We start from the raw sequence: 15,832 nt of genomic DNA, 5'->3' as shown, positions 1-15,832 counted from the left end.
AGGCTTGGGTCCTGCCGGACGCCGTCGCGCAGGTCCCGCCTCAGCGGTGCGCCGCCTGTTTCAAAGCGGGAGCCATGGCTGAGCAGGGCCTGGAGATGGCTTCTATGATTCCGGCGCTGAGGGAGTTGGCCAGGTAGGACGGATCCAGCCTCCGCCTCATAGGGTGGATGGAGGATGTGCGCTGAGTTGTAGGAAGCGTGCCTGGCATCCGCATCAGCGTGTAGCGTAGGGAGGTGCCAAAATAGATTCTTTCCCTGTCGCCGTGCGAGGTCTCCCGGGACTGGGTCTGCACTCTCTCCCTCATCCTGGTCGCCTTCTCCCGCCACCTGCCCGGGTTGCTCCCTCCCTCACAGGTGGCGCTGGTAGAACCTGATGGGAGAAGTGTGTTGACTTACATAGCATCCGGCGTTCTGGGGCCTTCCGCTATGTCTGCGGCGTGGTTTCGACCTTGAAATTATTTGGCTCTAAGATTTTGATGGCAGCATTAAGACTGCAGCTTTGTTTTGTTAGTTAATACGGAAGTGCTCACAAATTGCTAGCTGCCGTCTTAGTCACCTGAGCAGTTGCTATCGGCAACTTAAGAGTTGCCTCTTAATTTTGGTTGACTCCAAAAGTGAAGCAGGTTCTTAATTTTATTTATTCCTGCACCAAAGCTGGTTTGTTGATTGGTAGTATCATGTGGATGAATCTCTTAGTCTGCCTGATGTGGAACTAATATATATCAAACATAATAGTGTAAAAAAATGAAATTATCTTCAGCACTTAATAAGATTTTGTATTTCTGAAGAATAAAGACAAAGAGGAACAGGCCATACACTGGCCACTAAAACAAGAAATCAATTGGGATTTCTTTTTTAAGACTTCTAAAAGAGAAATAAAATATCAGTGTTTGACATCGTGTTGCTGAGATAGACTTCAAAGAATTATTTTGCCTTTCAAAATGGATCTTGTCAAAATAATGTACTTTCGATTTTAGTGCTAGTCCAGAAGAATACAATACAGTTGTGCAGAAACCAAGACAAATACTCTGCCAGTTCATTGACAGAATTCTTACAGATGTAGATGTTGGTAAGTATTACATCCTCATCTTTAAAATTATTACATGCCTAATGTTTTAATTCCTGGCAATAAAAAAAAAGCTACAACTCTCATTTCAACAAAGATTTGGTAGTTGAATGCAATACCCTTTATGACTTATTTTTTAATAACTTCCATGATGAAGTATTTGCTGTTATGGTGTGAAGTAACTTAAAAAAAAAAAAAGAAGGGGGATTGTAACGCAGGGTTGTATGAATATGAATGCTAGCAGTGTTCAAAATCAGTAGTATCATGTAATGTGATTGTTCATCGAGTAATATAGCTTGCAAGTCTTAATACCCAGAACTGAAATACTTTGATGTAAACAGCTTTATTTTTCATATTAGAAATCAAGCAAAGCCTTATTTTAGTATTCCTTAAATCATGTTAAGGTTACAGTTATTACAGTACTTTAACAGTATTTTGGTAATTATAAAATACATATGCTGCAAAATCATAATTTGTAGTTATCTGTACCTTTACATCAAGGAGAATCACAGTAAACAGGGTAGTTTACTGTTTCTAAGGTATAATTTCATGTTGCTGTCTCAGTAAGACTGGTATTTTGTCAATTGATAGTTGATCAATTTAAGGATCATACTCATGTTAGATGTGTTTGTTAATTCTCTTATAGTCCTGAAAGGGAAGGCTATCAAAAGTAAAACAAGAAGCGTATCTGCTTTAGATACTGCTTTTGAATACATAAGTGTTGTATTTCATCATTATCATGTAACTTTTCTCATTAATTGCTACCTGAATCTGAGTTTCCTTCTTGTATAAATCTGATGTGATTCATATAGCTGTGTCAATGGAGCTATACAGCAGCATTAGATATGTTTAGTATTTTGCTAAACTTTCTGTTTCAGGAAGTTGAAATCTTCATTTAAAGTGTTTTATTTATTGGAGATTTAGAACAAATCTTATAAGGGTTTTTTTCACCAAGATTGCAAACCTAGGAAAAATTGTATCATTAAAATATTAACTATTTGCTATTCTTCACTCCTCAAGCAGATATAAAACTGACATGTTAATACATGTAATGTTAATGAATAATGTTTAAGTTGAGTAACTTATAGTTTTCTTCATACAGTTCGGTGTCACATAGAGGGTCTACAATATGTACAAATCATCTTCATGGATTAATAAAGCACACTCCCAATTAATAATTGTGCAGGTTTAATACCATATCATAGTATTTTATATAAAAAATTTCTTCTTTCTCTTTAAGTGTAAACAAAATCTGTGCAGTTGATTTATTGCAATGCTAATTAAGAAATCTGCTTTGTTTTTTTTTTTAAGTTGCTTTGGAACTGGTTAAGAAATCAGATTCACAGCCAAGTTCTGTAATGTTGCTTGATTTTATTCAACATATCATGAAATCTTCTCCGCTTATGTTTGTAAATGTGGATGGAAATCAGGAGGAAATTGACTGCAGTTGCATTGGTGAGTTTGTTGAAGCTTGATATTTTCAGGATTTAAATTTTGTGACAAGGGGATCGTACAAAAGAATAAAAATGGGGAAAAAGCAGATTTGTAAGCTCAGCACTACATATTTATAAGTAAATATTACTGTAGACTTTTAATATTGTGAATTGATTTGCGCTTGTGATAATGGAAATTTATCAGGACAGTTTGTTCTTCTTCATTATCATTTCTTAGTGATATTACTGGGTTCGTGTTGATAAGATACTGTGGGTTTTTTTGACAGAGGAAATTCCACACTACCACCTCGTGCATGCACTCCTCCTCTCTTTTTCTCTTTTTCAATAAGATCTGATGAAGAAATGTTCCACCGAAGTCTTTGTTTACTAAGCCTACATGCATTTATCTCAAAGACTTTTTTTTTGTTTAGCAGCTTCCTCTCAAGGAGGAGCTCAGAGTGGGAGGTTTTGGTTATCTTAATAATTTTCTGTTTGCTGTTTCTTTTTTTTTATCATCCTAGAATTTAGTAACTGGATCCTCACAAGGCTTCTCCGAATTGCTGCAACTCCAAACTGCAACACGTTGCACAAGAACATTTGTGATGTCATTTGCTCTTTACTTTTTTTGTTTAAAATGAAGAGTTGCTCCATTTTTGAAGTACTAACAAAAGACTTGCTGCAGCTTTTCCAAGATTTAATCCTCCTGCATGAAAGAGATGCACAAAAGCATCTCTGGGGAGATGGACTGGTCTGGCCAGTGACTGTAAAGAGATTTTCAAGCAGTACAAATGACAATGTGGGATATTTAAGATTGGCACCATTACAGTTGATGGGTATGCCCAATGTAGAATGTTTGGAAGTTATATTAATGTCTATTCTCACAGATATTGTTGCAGATGTGTTTTTTGTAAGACAAGATGTTATTCTCTGGGGGATAGGCTGCTCCTTGTTGGAGTATGGCAGTCCAAAAGTTAAAGCTTTGGCAGTGAAGTTTTTAGTAAGATTAATTCATTTAGGAGGACCTCCGGAACAGCTGGCCAGTTTTTTCTTCACAGTCTTTTTTGGAATTCTACAGTCAGCACTTGAAATGGATACTGAAGAATCAGAACTCCTTGGAGAACCACTCTTACTGTTGGTGAGGACATTGCTGCCTTTTGAAACAGATTCTTACAAAAGTATTGAACCTGTATACTTGAATATGCTACTAGAGAAGCTCTGTGCATTGTTTGAAGGTGATGTGTTTAGGTGTCTTCAGTCTGAAAAGCTGAAAGCTGCTTTTTGCCATATACTGCAATATTTTCTGGAGTTTGTTCCAACTGGCTATGAATCTGCCTTGCAAGTAAGGAAAGTCCATATCAGTACCATATGTGGAACTTTTGTGAATGTGCTTGGAACTCAGGAGGAACAACAGGTAGGTTAATTCTGAAAACTGCATTTATCATGTGAATAGCTAATGCACAAAACCCTACACCTGTGCAAAGAAGAAAATCTTGGAAATACTATTTTTAGTTGTGTATTTAGGCTGATGCTTCTTGTTTCTCAACTGTTTCACATATTTGTACAGGTCAGAGTTCTTTAATTAGTTGGCTGTACCTGGACCCTGTGTTTTTTAGATGTATTAAACTATTGAGAAGCTATGCAGGCACGAGGGTCTGTCTGTAATCATAGCATAAAGTGACGATAAGGCACAATCCTATAAGGGCAGCTTTACAATTAATTTCTCTTCATCTGAGCTGCTTTTACTTTCTAACCATTTGCTTTTAGTCATATTTGTTGCTGCTAGACAGACAGAAGGGTTTGAATTAAAAGAGAATTTTAGAATAGTTTGAGTTTGAAAGGACCCTTAAAGGTCACTTAGTCCAACCCCCCTCTGCAGTGAGCAGGAACGTCTTCAACTAGATCACATCGCTCGGAGGCCTGTCCAATCTGACCTTGAATGTTTCCAGGGATGGAGCATCTGCCACCTCTCTGGGCAGCCTGTTCTGGTGTTTCACCATCCTCATCGTAAAAAGATTTCTTCCTTATATCCAATCTAAATCTACTCTCTTTTAGTTTAAAACTGTAATGAGGTGTTTAAAATGAGGTGTTGGTATGCTGAGTGTTCCCTCTCGGGAAGGAACATGGGAAACATCACTGTTAATGAGAATTTTCATCTTGTAAGTAAGATTTTTTTTTTTGAACAGAAATGTTTTGAAGAACTGTTACCGTAATACCTTGAAATTTTATATTTGAAGTCAGAAACAATAATACTAAGTCTTTGAGAAGTAAGGCATAAATGTACATCATGGTACCTCTGTTTGTCCGTCCCAGTATCTGGTGAGTCCACTTTATACAGCATTAAAAACACAAACGGAAGAAATCTTTCAGGAGCTTCATCAGAACCAGGTAGATACTTCTGATACTGATGGATGGAGCAGCAGCAGTGATGAAATTCCAGAGAAAAGACGACGACTAAGCCTATCAACAAAGCATCCAAAGAAGCTGCCTGCAGCAGTAATGTATGACACTTACTTAACTAATTTTATAGTAATTTGGCTAGTGAATAATAACAGATGACAACTTTTTTGAGGAAGTTTTTTCATAACGGCCACATTGACAGATCTTACAGGGAAAAATCTAAACGATATTTTGAAATATCAGAATCTACAGATGATTTTTAATCCAAACTTCAGTTAAAAAGACTGCATTGAACATATTAAAAATACAATTTTTTTTTACACAAAGAAAACAAAAGCTGAGAATACACACAGAACAACAGAATCATATATGTGGCTGTGCAGTTGCACTGGACATGCCTAAAACAGACCTAGTTAAGTCAAGTTGTTCTCAGATGAATAAAGTCAGTTCTCAGCCTCTGCCTGTAATGTGATTCACCTCCCTGATTATCTTTGACTTGCTTCAGCATGTTGATCTCTTTCTTGTATTTGGGCACTCAAAACTGGTTCCAGCATGCCATGTTCCAGGTGTGGGCTCATGATCAGCTTTCGCTCTTGATATTACAGCCCAGTATGTAGTTGACTTTCTTTGCAACAAGGTCACACTGCTCTTATATTCAACTTTTCCACAAGTCCACCAAGTCATTTTCACTAAAACTGCTTGCTAGCCAGTCAGCTCTCAGCCTGTTCTGTTGCATGGGGTTTTTCTGTACTTGTTGCATGTCTTTTCATATGTCTCTGACCTCCATGAGGTTCTTGTCAGCCTAGTTTTCCAGCCAGTTGAGGTCCTGCAAATAAGGAGCTCTCCTTTTATCCACAGAGCTACCTGTCTAATTGTTGAAAGGAATCAAGTTAGTCTGGCATGATTTGCCCTTTGTAAATATGTGCTGGCTGTTCCCAGTCACCTTCTTGTCCCTTATGTGACTAAAGATGAATTCAAGGAAGAATTTTTCCATAACCTTCCCAGGGACCTAGGTTACACCGGCAGGCCTATAGTTCTTTGGATCCTCTTCTTAGCCTTTCTTGAGGATGGGTGTAACGTTTGCCTTTCTATAATCATCAGGAACCACCTTGGTCACCATGACCCTTCCAAGGATTGTAGAGTCATTCCTTTATAGCCTTTCAGATAAGTCTGATTTGTGTCATATCTAACTTCAGAGTAATTGTCTTGCTCTCTCAAAGAGCACATTTAAGCTAATGCTTCATTTGATATTTTCCTAGTACTGTATCCAATATTAATTAGATCTGGTTTTGCTGTGATGATTTATCTTTTCTGGGGGGGGAAAAAAAGGTACTGGAAAATAATTAATATGATCAAATTACAGACTTAGTCCTGTAAACATGAAATTGAAGAGCACTCTGTGGAATGCTATTATGAAGAAAGCTGCATCATTAATATTTATCCTTGAGAAAGAAATTCTGACAGTGGATGTTCTTCAGACTGTAGAAGGGATTGCTGTAATTCTGCGACTAGCTGCTTTGTGCATAGTTCATTGTTCTCCCCCAGCAAATTCTACCAGGTAAAGGTTCCAAGGTGAAACCATGAGACGGATAGTTTCTTGTAATTGTTGTTATGACTTTTGTAGATTACGTTAATGCTTGTCCATGTATCAGGATAAGTCTTGTATGTTTTGAAGTACGTTTTTATAGTAACTTTGCTTACAAGCAATACAATATTAAATGTTTATAGTCTGCATTGATCATATGATTTCTATTTCAACAGTATGGATCATAAAGTAACTCATCTGTGTAACTCTGACACACAAAAGAATACTCCGAGCTCCTCAGATTCAGTGGTGAATATACAGTTCACGTGGATTTCCTCTGATCTTATCACAAGAGTAGTGAAAGTCTGCAGAAACCTGTTAGAGACTGCTACGCAGCTGGTTAACATAGAACAAGTGATTGACAGAGTAGTGAAAATCTTTGATGCTTTACTGTATGCACAAGGTGAGAAATTCTTTAAACTAGTGTGTCTTTTGTTGGATTTGTAAATTAGGAATGCATCTGACTAAACTAGTCTGTTGTGGTAGAGGTACTGAAATTACAGATACTGCGTTAGAACATCAATTCCTGTACAAAAATTTTTTTTGTGACGTGCCCTCAACTGTTTAGTGAAATTTTTCAGATTATTTTGATGTAACACTACATCATTTATTATTGTATGTATAAAATGCAGCATGTTAACATGTCGGAATAGTGATACTAATCTTTTTATGTTGGTAGAAAAAATAACATTTTGTAGCAAAATAAGAATATAAAATAATGAAATATGCATCTGTTTTATAAATGATACAGGTATCAGTTTTTTGTTGTTTTGGTTTTTTTCCCCTAGTGAAAATTTCACTGAGTGATCAGATTCTTGATAACTTATGTGGACTGCTGTCTCTGCCCTGGATTTACAGCCATCCTGATGATTCTTCTTTTAAGTCATCTACTTTTGGGTTTGATCCTCTAGTTCTGAGTCAAAATACTGCACAGAGTTTCTGTAAGTACGTTAAAGTATATGAAGTCTAATATCTCTCGAATTATTTTTTTTTTAAAGTAAAATTACTTTTTTTGCTCTCTTATGATGATTGATGATATTAAATGATTAAATCAAGTCATTATCTGCTCTGCTTTATTTTGTTTTTTCTCTTCAGCACCCCAAACTCAGTCACATTGTGTGTTCCTTCTGTCTCTCTTCCCAAGAAACATTTGTCTGAATTGGAGAAAATCCATTTATTATTGGGCACTACAAAGTCCTCATGAAGTAATTCGGGCTACTTGTGTTAAAGGATTCTTTCTCCTGCTTCATCCACCAAGTGTGCAGTCCTGCAGTATGATTCCCAAAGCTCTTCTGTATGTATTAATGCTGCTTTTCTGTCTTCATGCAAGAAGGAAAACTGACAAATGAGACATATATTATAAGCACAAAAAGAAATATTTCACAGAATTTCACAGATCTTGATTTCAGAAATCATAAGCTTTCAACAAGATATTTGTAAGGGACCATGTCTATATGATAGAACAGCATTCACTTACCATGCCAGTATACAAGTTACTTCACTAGTTGAAGACCACATTTCTAATTAACAAATTTAAACTAAGTAAGAGAAAGGAGATATCTTTGTCAGCTAAGCATACATGATATTTGTCCATATGTATCTTTAAGTCTTTCTCAGCCTTTTGTATATATGTCTGTCATACCGTATGTGGTCTGCAGTTTCTTTATAATATGCCAGACTCACCATGTCCAGTGCTGCTTCAAACATTTAATACAACTTGAGGGTAATCTGAAAAAGATAATTTAGTGATACAGGTCTCTAAATTGTGTCCTACTAGTACTTTTGGTACAGTTAGAAAATCCAGACAATGCAGAAATAGAAATTTCTAGGTAAATGATTTATTAAAATGGTCTCATTTTTGTTTCCGTTTCAGAAATCAAATCAAAGATGAGTCTGAGCTAGTCAAGGAGGCTTGTGCTGCTATAGTTGGGAAATTATCATGCTGTCTTTCTGGTACATTCAGCGTACGACCTTCCTTAGCAGACTCTGCTATTAAGCATCCTTCTTATGATATTTTATGTAGCAGCCTTACTGTGACTTCTGCTGATGAAAAGACTTGTTCTGTGCAAGCCTGTGTTTTCAAGCCATTTCTTACTTTGCTGGAGAACAAAGTATCCAGTACAGTAAAGCTAGGTATGCGACTCTACCTTTGTTAACATTTTGCACTTCTGTATGAGATACTAAGTCACTACTTCTGTACCTTTCTCCATTCTTTTTTTTAAATTTAATTTTTTATAGCTGCAATGGTGTTCGAAATGTATTTCAGTTATCACTGCTAATGTTTGATGTTGTCATTGATGTTCTTTTAAACTACCTTGGCTTAACTTTGGTCTGTGGCTATATATAGAAATGTAATACTTGATAAAATCTGAATTCTAAATAGCTTATCTGGTTTGACAGTATTTACTCTTTTGATTAAAAAAAATATAGTGTGCTTTATGGCTTACTTGCATCACTGTTTTGAGCGCTTTAATAGATTTTTTTTAAAAGCATTAAAAAGAATTTTTCCTTTCTTTCTCCAATCAATGCCACCCAGCATTTATAGAAAATATACCTCATCTTTGCAAACATCTGGATTTTAACACTGATGAGTCCAGTGTGAAGATTCTCGTTGGGTCTTTATTAAATCTAATGGAAGATCCAGACAAAGATGTAAGAGTGGCATTCAGTGATTGCATAAAGAACATACTAGAATCCTTAGACTCTGAAGAGGGATTCATAAAAGAGGTGAATTCATATTTAGTTTTGGTTGTTTTTCATTACTTACTACAGGTTTTGTTTCACTAGTGTCAAACACTAACATTTTTTGGTTTGGTTTTGTTCCATTTTCATGTGTTCCAGCTGTTTGTTTCAAGAATGAAAGAAGCCTATACAAATGCCAAAATATCAAGAAATAATGAGCTGAAAGATACTTTGATTCTCACAACAGGAGATATTGGAAGGTATTTTTGATAGTATTTTGAGAATTGCAAAGCCGTGTCAGTTTGTGATGCAGTGTAACTTTTTGTTGTGTCATATGTGTAAATTAAAGTACTTATTTCAAGGTCAGCCTTTGTCCAGAGCCCTTTGCAACTGTACTAAGCTGTTGGTTCATGTGGAATATTCCTCATTTTCTTCTGCCTTGTCATAAGAAGTGCAGATAAGCTGTTCATGTACGATGCAGAGTCATTTTGCATTATGGTACTTGTATATTCTTAAGTAATTTTATTAATGCAATGATTCTTTTTTTTCCTTTTTAATTCTTTTTTCTTCTGCTTACTTTGTAAGGGCGTCAAAAGGAGATTTGGTACCATTTGCCCTCTTGCATTTGTTACACTGCTTGTTGTCCAAATCAGCTTCTGTGGCTGGAGCAGCATACACAGAAATTCGATCCCTGGCAGCAGCTAAGGGCATAAAACTGCAAGCTTTTTTCAGTCAGTACAAGAAGCCTATCTGTCAGGTAAGACAGATAAGAAAAGAGTCGGTGGTTTAGAGAGGCATACGTCCATGTTCTTTTTGTCTATTTTGAAAATGGTATTAAAATATAAAAATTACAGTATTTTACAAAGTGAAATCTCATAGGATAAGAAAGAGATGGTTTAACAAACAAAACCCACAAACATTCAGGAAGGAATGGGAAATCTTTGACTTTGTCGTAGTCTTCTCCCCTCAGCAGTACTGCTTTACTTTTTTATTCCCTGTACGCTGTCATTCTAAAATAAAGGAATTATATAATTTTTTGCATTATGTGGTGCTATTGACACAAGAGGCTATGATTTAAAATTGGAGTCTAAGTCAACATTTTATAGGCATAAACTGACATGATTTATTTGTTCTTTTGTTATACCCATTACTTAAAGACAGAAGCTCTGTTCAAAATAAAACTATCAAAAGCAGACTTTTAAAATTTTGAATATTTTTTTAATAATGCAATGTCTGAATCCAGGATTGCAAAATTAAATGCAGTTATTAGGTGGATAATAATCCAGTTCTGTTGCAAAGTAGTGATCATAGATCTATGCACAATAAATGAGAAAGAAAAGCAAATGCATAGAAAGAGGACTGAAAGTCTTGTGTTTATTTTTAGGGAGCCTGGAAGGGGGAAATTAATACTAAATATACATATTTCTTCATCTTAGTTCCTAGTGGAATCCCTGCACTCCAGCCAGATGGCAGCATTGAGTGCTCCATGCCAAGGGAATGAGCTACAGAAACAAACAGCTGCTCACCAGAGAGAAATGGCTCTGGACATGTTATCTGAGATTGCCAATGTGTTTGATTTTCCAGATCTAAATCGCTTTCTCTCAGTAAGTTGGTCAGTCCTTTTTACCTGTGGGGTTTTTTAAATTATTTTTTTAAATTTGTCTGTGCGCTTGTGGATTTCTGTTGTCATTCACTGAAAATTTTGGAGTACATGTATCTGATTTTTTTTCTTTAATTGCTGTTGTTTGGTTTAATATAGAATACTTTGGGATTGCTGCAACTGGAAGCTCAGATACAGAGGAACAGTTTTATCAAGGAGTTACAGTGATGGCTACAGTGCTAATTCGAGTGTGAGAGATGAGGAGCTAAGATCTAGAGTACTCATTGAGTATATCTATATTCATGATATCTACACAGATTTTTTTTTGTAAGGCACGAGTTTTGCATGGTGTCTGCTTTCTTGCTTCAAATGAAGAAGGCTATTGTTCTGTGGATAGGTCTCTCTTTGGTGTGGTTACTTGAAGCCTATGTAGTTTTGTACTCATACTTGTATTTTGCTTGTTGGTAGGTGGGAAATGTACAGCCATGAATTAAGCAGTATTCTAGTTGACTGGTAGGTTGAGGGAGTGTTGTATGTGGATGTGTTGGGTTTTTGTTTGCTTATTTTCTTAAGATTTCCTTTTGCGAAGAATCTGTACGGACAAGGAAAATGCCAGCTCACTTTTTGTTTGCGTGTTTCTCAGTATTGATTAGATAAAGCGCCTACTTAAGTAATTATTTTTATTTTATCTGCATTTTTATAAGATACTTCCATCTCATTAACATTGTTCTTTATTCATGCCTGTGGTTGTATGTATGACCAGATGTGTGTTGCTGTACTGACACAAGTGGAACAAAGTCAAACCCTATGTTTTTAGAAGGTTTTTGTTAGTTTGTTTTCCATTAAGTTCTTAATTCATTGTTCTTAATTCACCAGCGCACCCTACAAGTTCTGCTCCCTGACCTTGCAGCTAAGGCTAGTGCTGCAGCCTCCACACTGATTCGAACCATAGCAAAACAGCTTAACGTAAACCGAAGAGAGATTTTAATCAATAATTTCAAATACATCTTCTCTCATTTGGTCTGTTCCTGCTCCAAGGATGAGCTTGAGCGGGCGCTTCATTACCTCAAGGTAAATTGGCATTTGCTCTATTTTACATGTAGCTTCGGAGCAAAAATTGATGAATAGTGAGCTTTCTGCTTCTGTCTTGCAAAGTATAGGTGGGGAAATTGTATACGCAGAAGTCTTGTTCTTGTTGTTATTTGTGATTTGTTCCATTGTCTCTGGGGAACTGTTGTAAGATCTTTTGCTAACTTCAAAACTCTAAAAACACGGTTTATCTGACATTGAGCTGATTGGAAGCTTATATTTTTATTTCTGTGGTAAATCAACCAAAGTCCAATGCCTCCTGTTTCCTAGTGTGCTAGTTTAATTGTGATGAAATGAACACTTGGTTTTGTTTGCTACTTGATTATAGAATGAGACCGAGATAGAACTAGGCAGCTTGCTGAGGCAGGACTACCAAGGACTGCATAATGAGTTACTGCTGCGAATAGGAGAACACTATCAGCAAGTCTTCAATGGTTTGTCTATATTGGCTTCGTTTGCATCTCATGATGATCCGTATCAGGGACCTAGAGAAATAACATCACCTGAACAGATGGTAAGGACATCAAAATACTCGTGTTCATTTTTGTTCAGTAATTTTTCCCCCGTCTGAGGGTGAAGACAATTTGACAGTTTCTGAATGTAGCTTATTCAAAGCAAAAAGTGGAAGAAAGTCTGGCATTTCATATTAAGTGTTCCTGTAATAGAGAGGTACAAAACAAGTATGCATAAAAAACAAAACAGAAAACCCCCAAACAAACAAACTGACCCCTCCCAAACACACAAACCCCAAAATCATCAAAGTAAGAAAGCCTACAGCCTAATAGGAATGTCTTTCATTAGCACTAATAGTTCTTAAGGAGCAGTGTACGTATTTGAAATTCTTCTCATTTGTCTTTCAGAATTAGCATTTCATACTTGCTTTGTGATTTCTTAAGCTTAGAAATGTGTTAATAGTAAGATTTTGAGTTTTACCTTTTTTTTTGTTTGTTTTCTCTCTCCCTTCTCCACAGGCTGATTATCTACAACCTAAATTGCTTGGTATCTTGGCTTTTTTTAATATGCAGTTACTGAGTTCCAGTGTTGGCATTGAGGATAAAAAAATGGTGTGTAAACTTAATTTTGAATAGTAAAACAAAGACAAGCAAGGGCTATTTTGATATTCTACCCTTACTTACGTGATTGTGCAACTGTCATAGAAGTCTCAAAGATACCAAGGTCCTTGAAAACTGATGGTCTCAGTGTGGGTAGGACTTTTGTTTAAGCTCAAGAGTTTGTTTTGTTTCTTTAATGGTCAGCTATTGTACATACTTCAGGCAGACGTGGTACATATAGCAAGTCACTCAACTAGTAGTTGCAGATGAGGAATCCAAGTGTCTGTCTTGTGTGTGTGAAAGAAACAAAGTGGCAGATGAAGGAATATGGGAGAAACTGGAGTTACTGCAGGGAACAGGATTACAAGGGCACCAAAAGGCAAAGCTAAAGAAATCCCAGAGTCCTGAAGGAATTGGCTGATGTAGTTGCCAAGCCACTCCATGATATTCGAAAAGTCAGGGCAGTCAAGTGAAGTCTCTGGTGACTGGAAGAAAGGAAACATTACACCCATTTTTAAAGGGTAGAAAGGAAGACCCTGGGAACTACCGACCTGTCAGCCTCACCTCTGTGCCTGGGAAGGTCACAGAGCAGATCCTCATAGGAGCTATGCTGAGGCACATGGAGGACAGGGAGGTGATTCGAGACAGCCAGCATGGCTTTACTGGGGGCAAGTCCTGCCTGACCAACCTGGTGGCTTTCTACAACAGGGTAACTGCATCAGTAGACAAGGGAAGAGCAATGAATGTAATCTATGTGGATTTCTGCAAAGCCTTTGATGCAGTCCCCTACAACATCCTTCTCTCTGAGTTGGAGAGGTATGGATTTGATGGGTGGATTGTTCTGTGGATAAGGAACTGCCTGGATCATTGCATCCAGAGAGCAGTGGTCAACGACTCAATGTCCAGATGGAAGACGGTGACAAGTGGTGTCCCTTGAGGGACCAGTGCTGTTCAATATCTTCATTAATGATATTGACAGCAGGATTGAGTGCACCCTCAGCAAGTTCGCTGATGATACCAAGCTGGGTGGTGAGGTTGATGTGCCAGAGGGAAGGGATGGCATCCAGAGGGACCTGGACAAGCTGGAGGAGTGGGCCCAGGGGAACCTCATGAGGTTCAACAAGGCCAAGTGCAGGGTCCTGCACCTGGGTCAGGACAACTCTCCTTACTGATACAGGCTGGGAGATGATGTACTCACAGAACAGCTCCTTTCAGCTTTACATGACAGTGCATTTAGAGAAATTAGAGCTCACACGTTAAGATAAAGACTGAAAATTCTGCTTTGCTGAGGCAATGTTTCTAACCACAAGGCAGGGCTTTTAGCCACCTCGCAGAAGTAGTGCAGATGACTTCTGTAGGCAATTTTTCAGTGTGAAAATGTATATAACCTTTATATTGATGGACTACATTTTCTCTGGTGTTCTTTCAAGCTTTTGGTTCTCAGATATTCACACTGAGATACTCAGGACATTTCCTTAGCCCTATGTCAGTTCTGAATTTCTTTGTTTGTCTAGCACTTCTGCTGCGCCTGCTATTGTTTCTATCTTTTTTGTTCTGTTTTTTTGTTCTTGGTGAGTTTCCCTTTCCATGACTGTTCCTCAAGCTCAGGTTTCTTCCTCTGCTACTGATCTGTCATGATGGACACTGTACTACCTTGTTTGGTACAATGTTACTGTGACTGAAACATCTCCTGCTTTTCTGCATCTTAGTATTTCTCCTCTGTCTCTCATCTGTCCTGTCGAGATGTTACCTGTTCCCTTAAACTAACCAATCACTTCTACCAGAGGTTGTGTGTCAGTTCTGTTGCTGGTGTTTTGGTGCAGGTTTTTGGTTTTGTTGTTTGTTTGTTTTTAAATGCAGGCTTGTTTGTTTACTCTCTTTCAGCTTGTAAAACTTTGGACATATAATCGGTCATGTCTTATAACAGACTTCTATAACCATGAGCTCCTTTGGTGTCCACAGTTCTTCACTCATCAATTTGTCAGCAGCCTAAATAATGATTATTTTCTTGTTACAATCCCGTCATTATAGATCCCTTTTCATTCTCTTTTACTGTAACCCCCAAATTCTTTATTGAAACATCAAACTGAATTTGATGTCTTAAGGTATGATTTCTTAAGCCAGAGTAGTCTGATTTCATCAGAAAATACAGCTTGTATATGTTTTACTGAGTGTCTAATACACTAAAATGACTTTTCTCTATGTCTAGGCTTTAAACAGTCTTATGTCGTTAATGAAACTCATGGGTCCCAAACACATCAGTTCAGTAAGAGTGAAAATGATGACTACGCTGAGAACAGCTCTAAGATACAAGGATGATTTTCCAGAACTGTGTTGCAGGTGAACCCAGAGAGTGACAGACCTGTCCTTGAATACAGTTTTTTGTTTTATTCTAGACTGTAATCTAAACCACAGAGCTGAAATACCTTAAAATGCTTATTGTGAGTCACCTACGATGTCTTTATGCAGAGAAGAGTCATTGATTGCTATTGTTTTGTTGTCTTCTCTTGTTCAGAGCCTGGGATTGTTTTGTTCGAAGTCTGGACCATTCATACCTTGGCTCATTACTTAGTCACGTGATCGTGGCATTATTGCCCCTCATACATATCCAGCCAAAGGAAACTACAGCAGTATTTTACTTTCTCATAGTTGACAACAGGTACTGTATCAAATATTTTCAGTTATATGAGATAAATCCTGTAATGGGAATGGGTATAACCCTAAATTAAAGTTATCCAGTGTGGAGATGAGAGAGCTTGTTTTTCTGCAAAATAGTATGTTGTTATAAAGTCTCACTTCTCTAAATTGCAATGAAATTTTGAAATTTTATGAGGATAGCTTTATGTGAAAAGGTGTTTTTATATTTTCTGTATAAAAGGATCATAATGTCCTTATAAAGGATCATAGAATCACAGAATATTAGGAGTTG

General features: G+C 37.2%; 1 protein-coding gene across 1 annotated transcript; it reads left to right on the top strand.

The window, feature by feature from the left end:
* Positions 1-74: 74 nt before the first annotated feature.
* On the top strand, positions 75-15,615 carry LOC104541808 (serine/threonine-protein kinase ATR-like; the record flags this gene model as incomplete). The annotated part of the gene is made up of 19 exons (XM_010185950.1): positions 75-133; positions 977-1,068; positions 2,377-2,520; positions 3,020-3,909; positions 4,809-4,996; positions 6,265-6,453; positions 6,657-6,883; positions 7,269-7,421; positions 7,576-7,774; positions 8,354-8,613; positions 9,017-9,207; positions 9,322-9,422; positions 9,748-9,919; positions 10,599-10,766; positions 11,639-11,833; positions 12,180-12,365; positions 12,823-12,915; positions 15,113-15,243; positions 15,419-15,615. Coding segments are annotated over exons 1-19 (3,835 nt in total), but the record flags the coding sequence as incomplete, so codon positions are not given.
* Positions 15,616-15,832: the final 217 nt, after the last annotated feature.

This window comes from Mesitornis unicolor, unplaced genomic scaffold, assembly GCF_000695765.1.
Source record: "Mesitornis unicolor isolate BGI_N332 unplaced genomic scaffold, ASM69576v1 scaffold17226, whole genome shotgun sequence".
NCBI classification, from domain to species: Eukaryota; Metazoa; Chordata; class Aves; order Mesitornithiformes; family Mesitornithidae; genus Mesitornis; species Mesitornis unicolor.
Note: the sequence above shows the minus strand (reverse complement) of the source record. Positions and strands in the feature narration are given on the sequence as shown.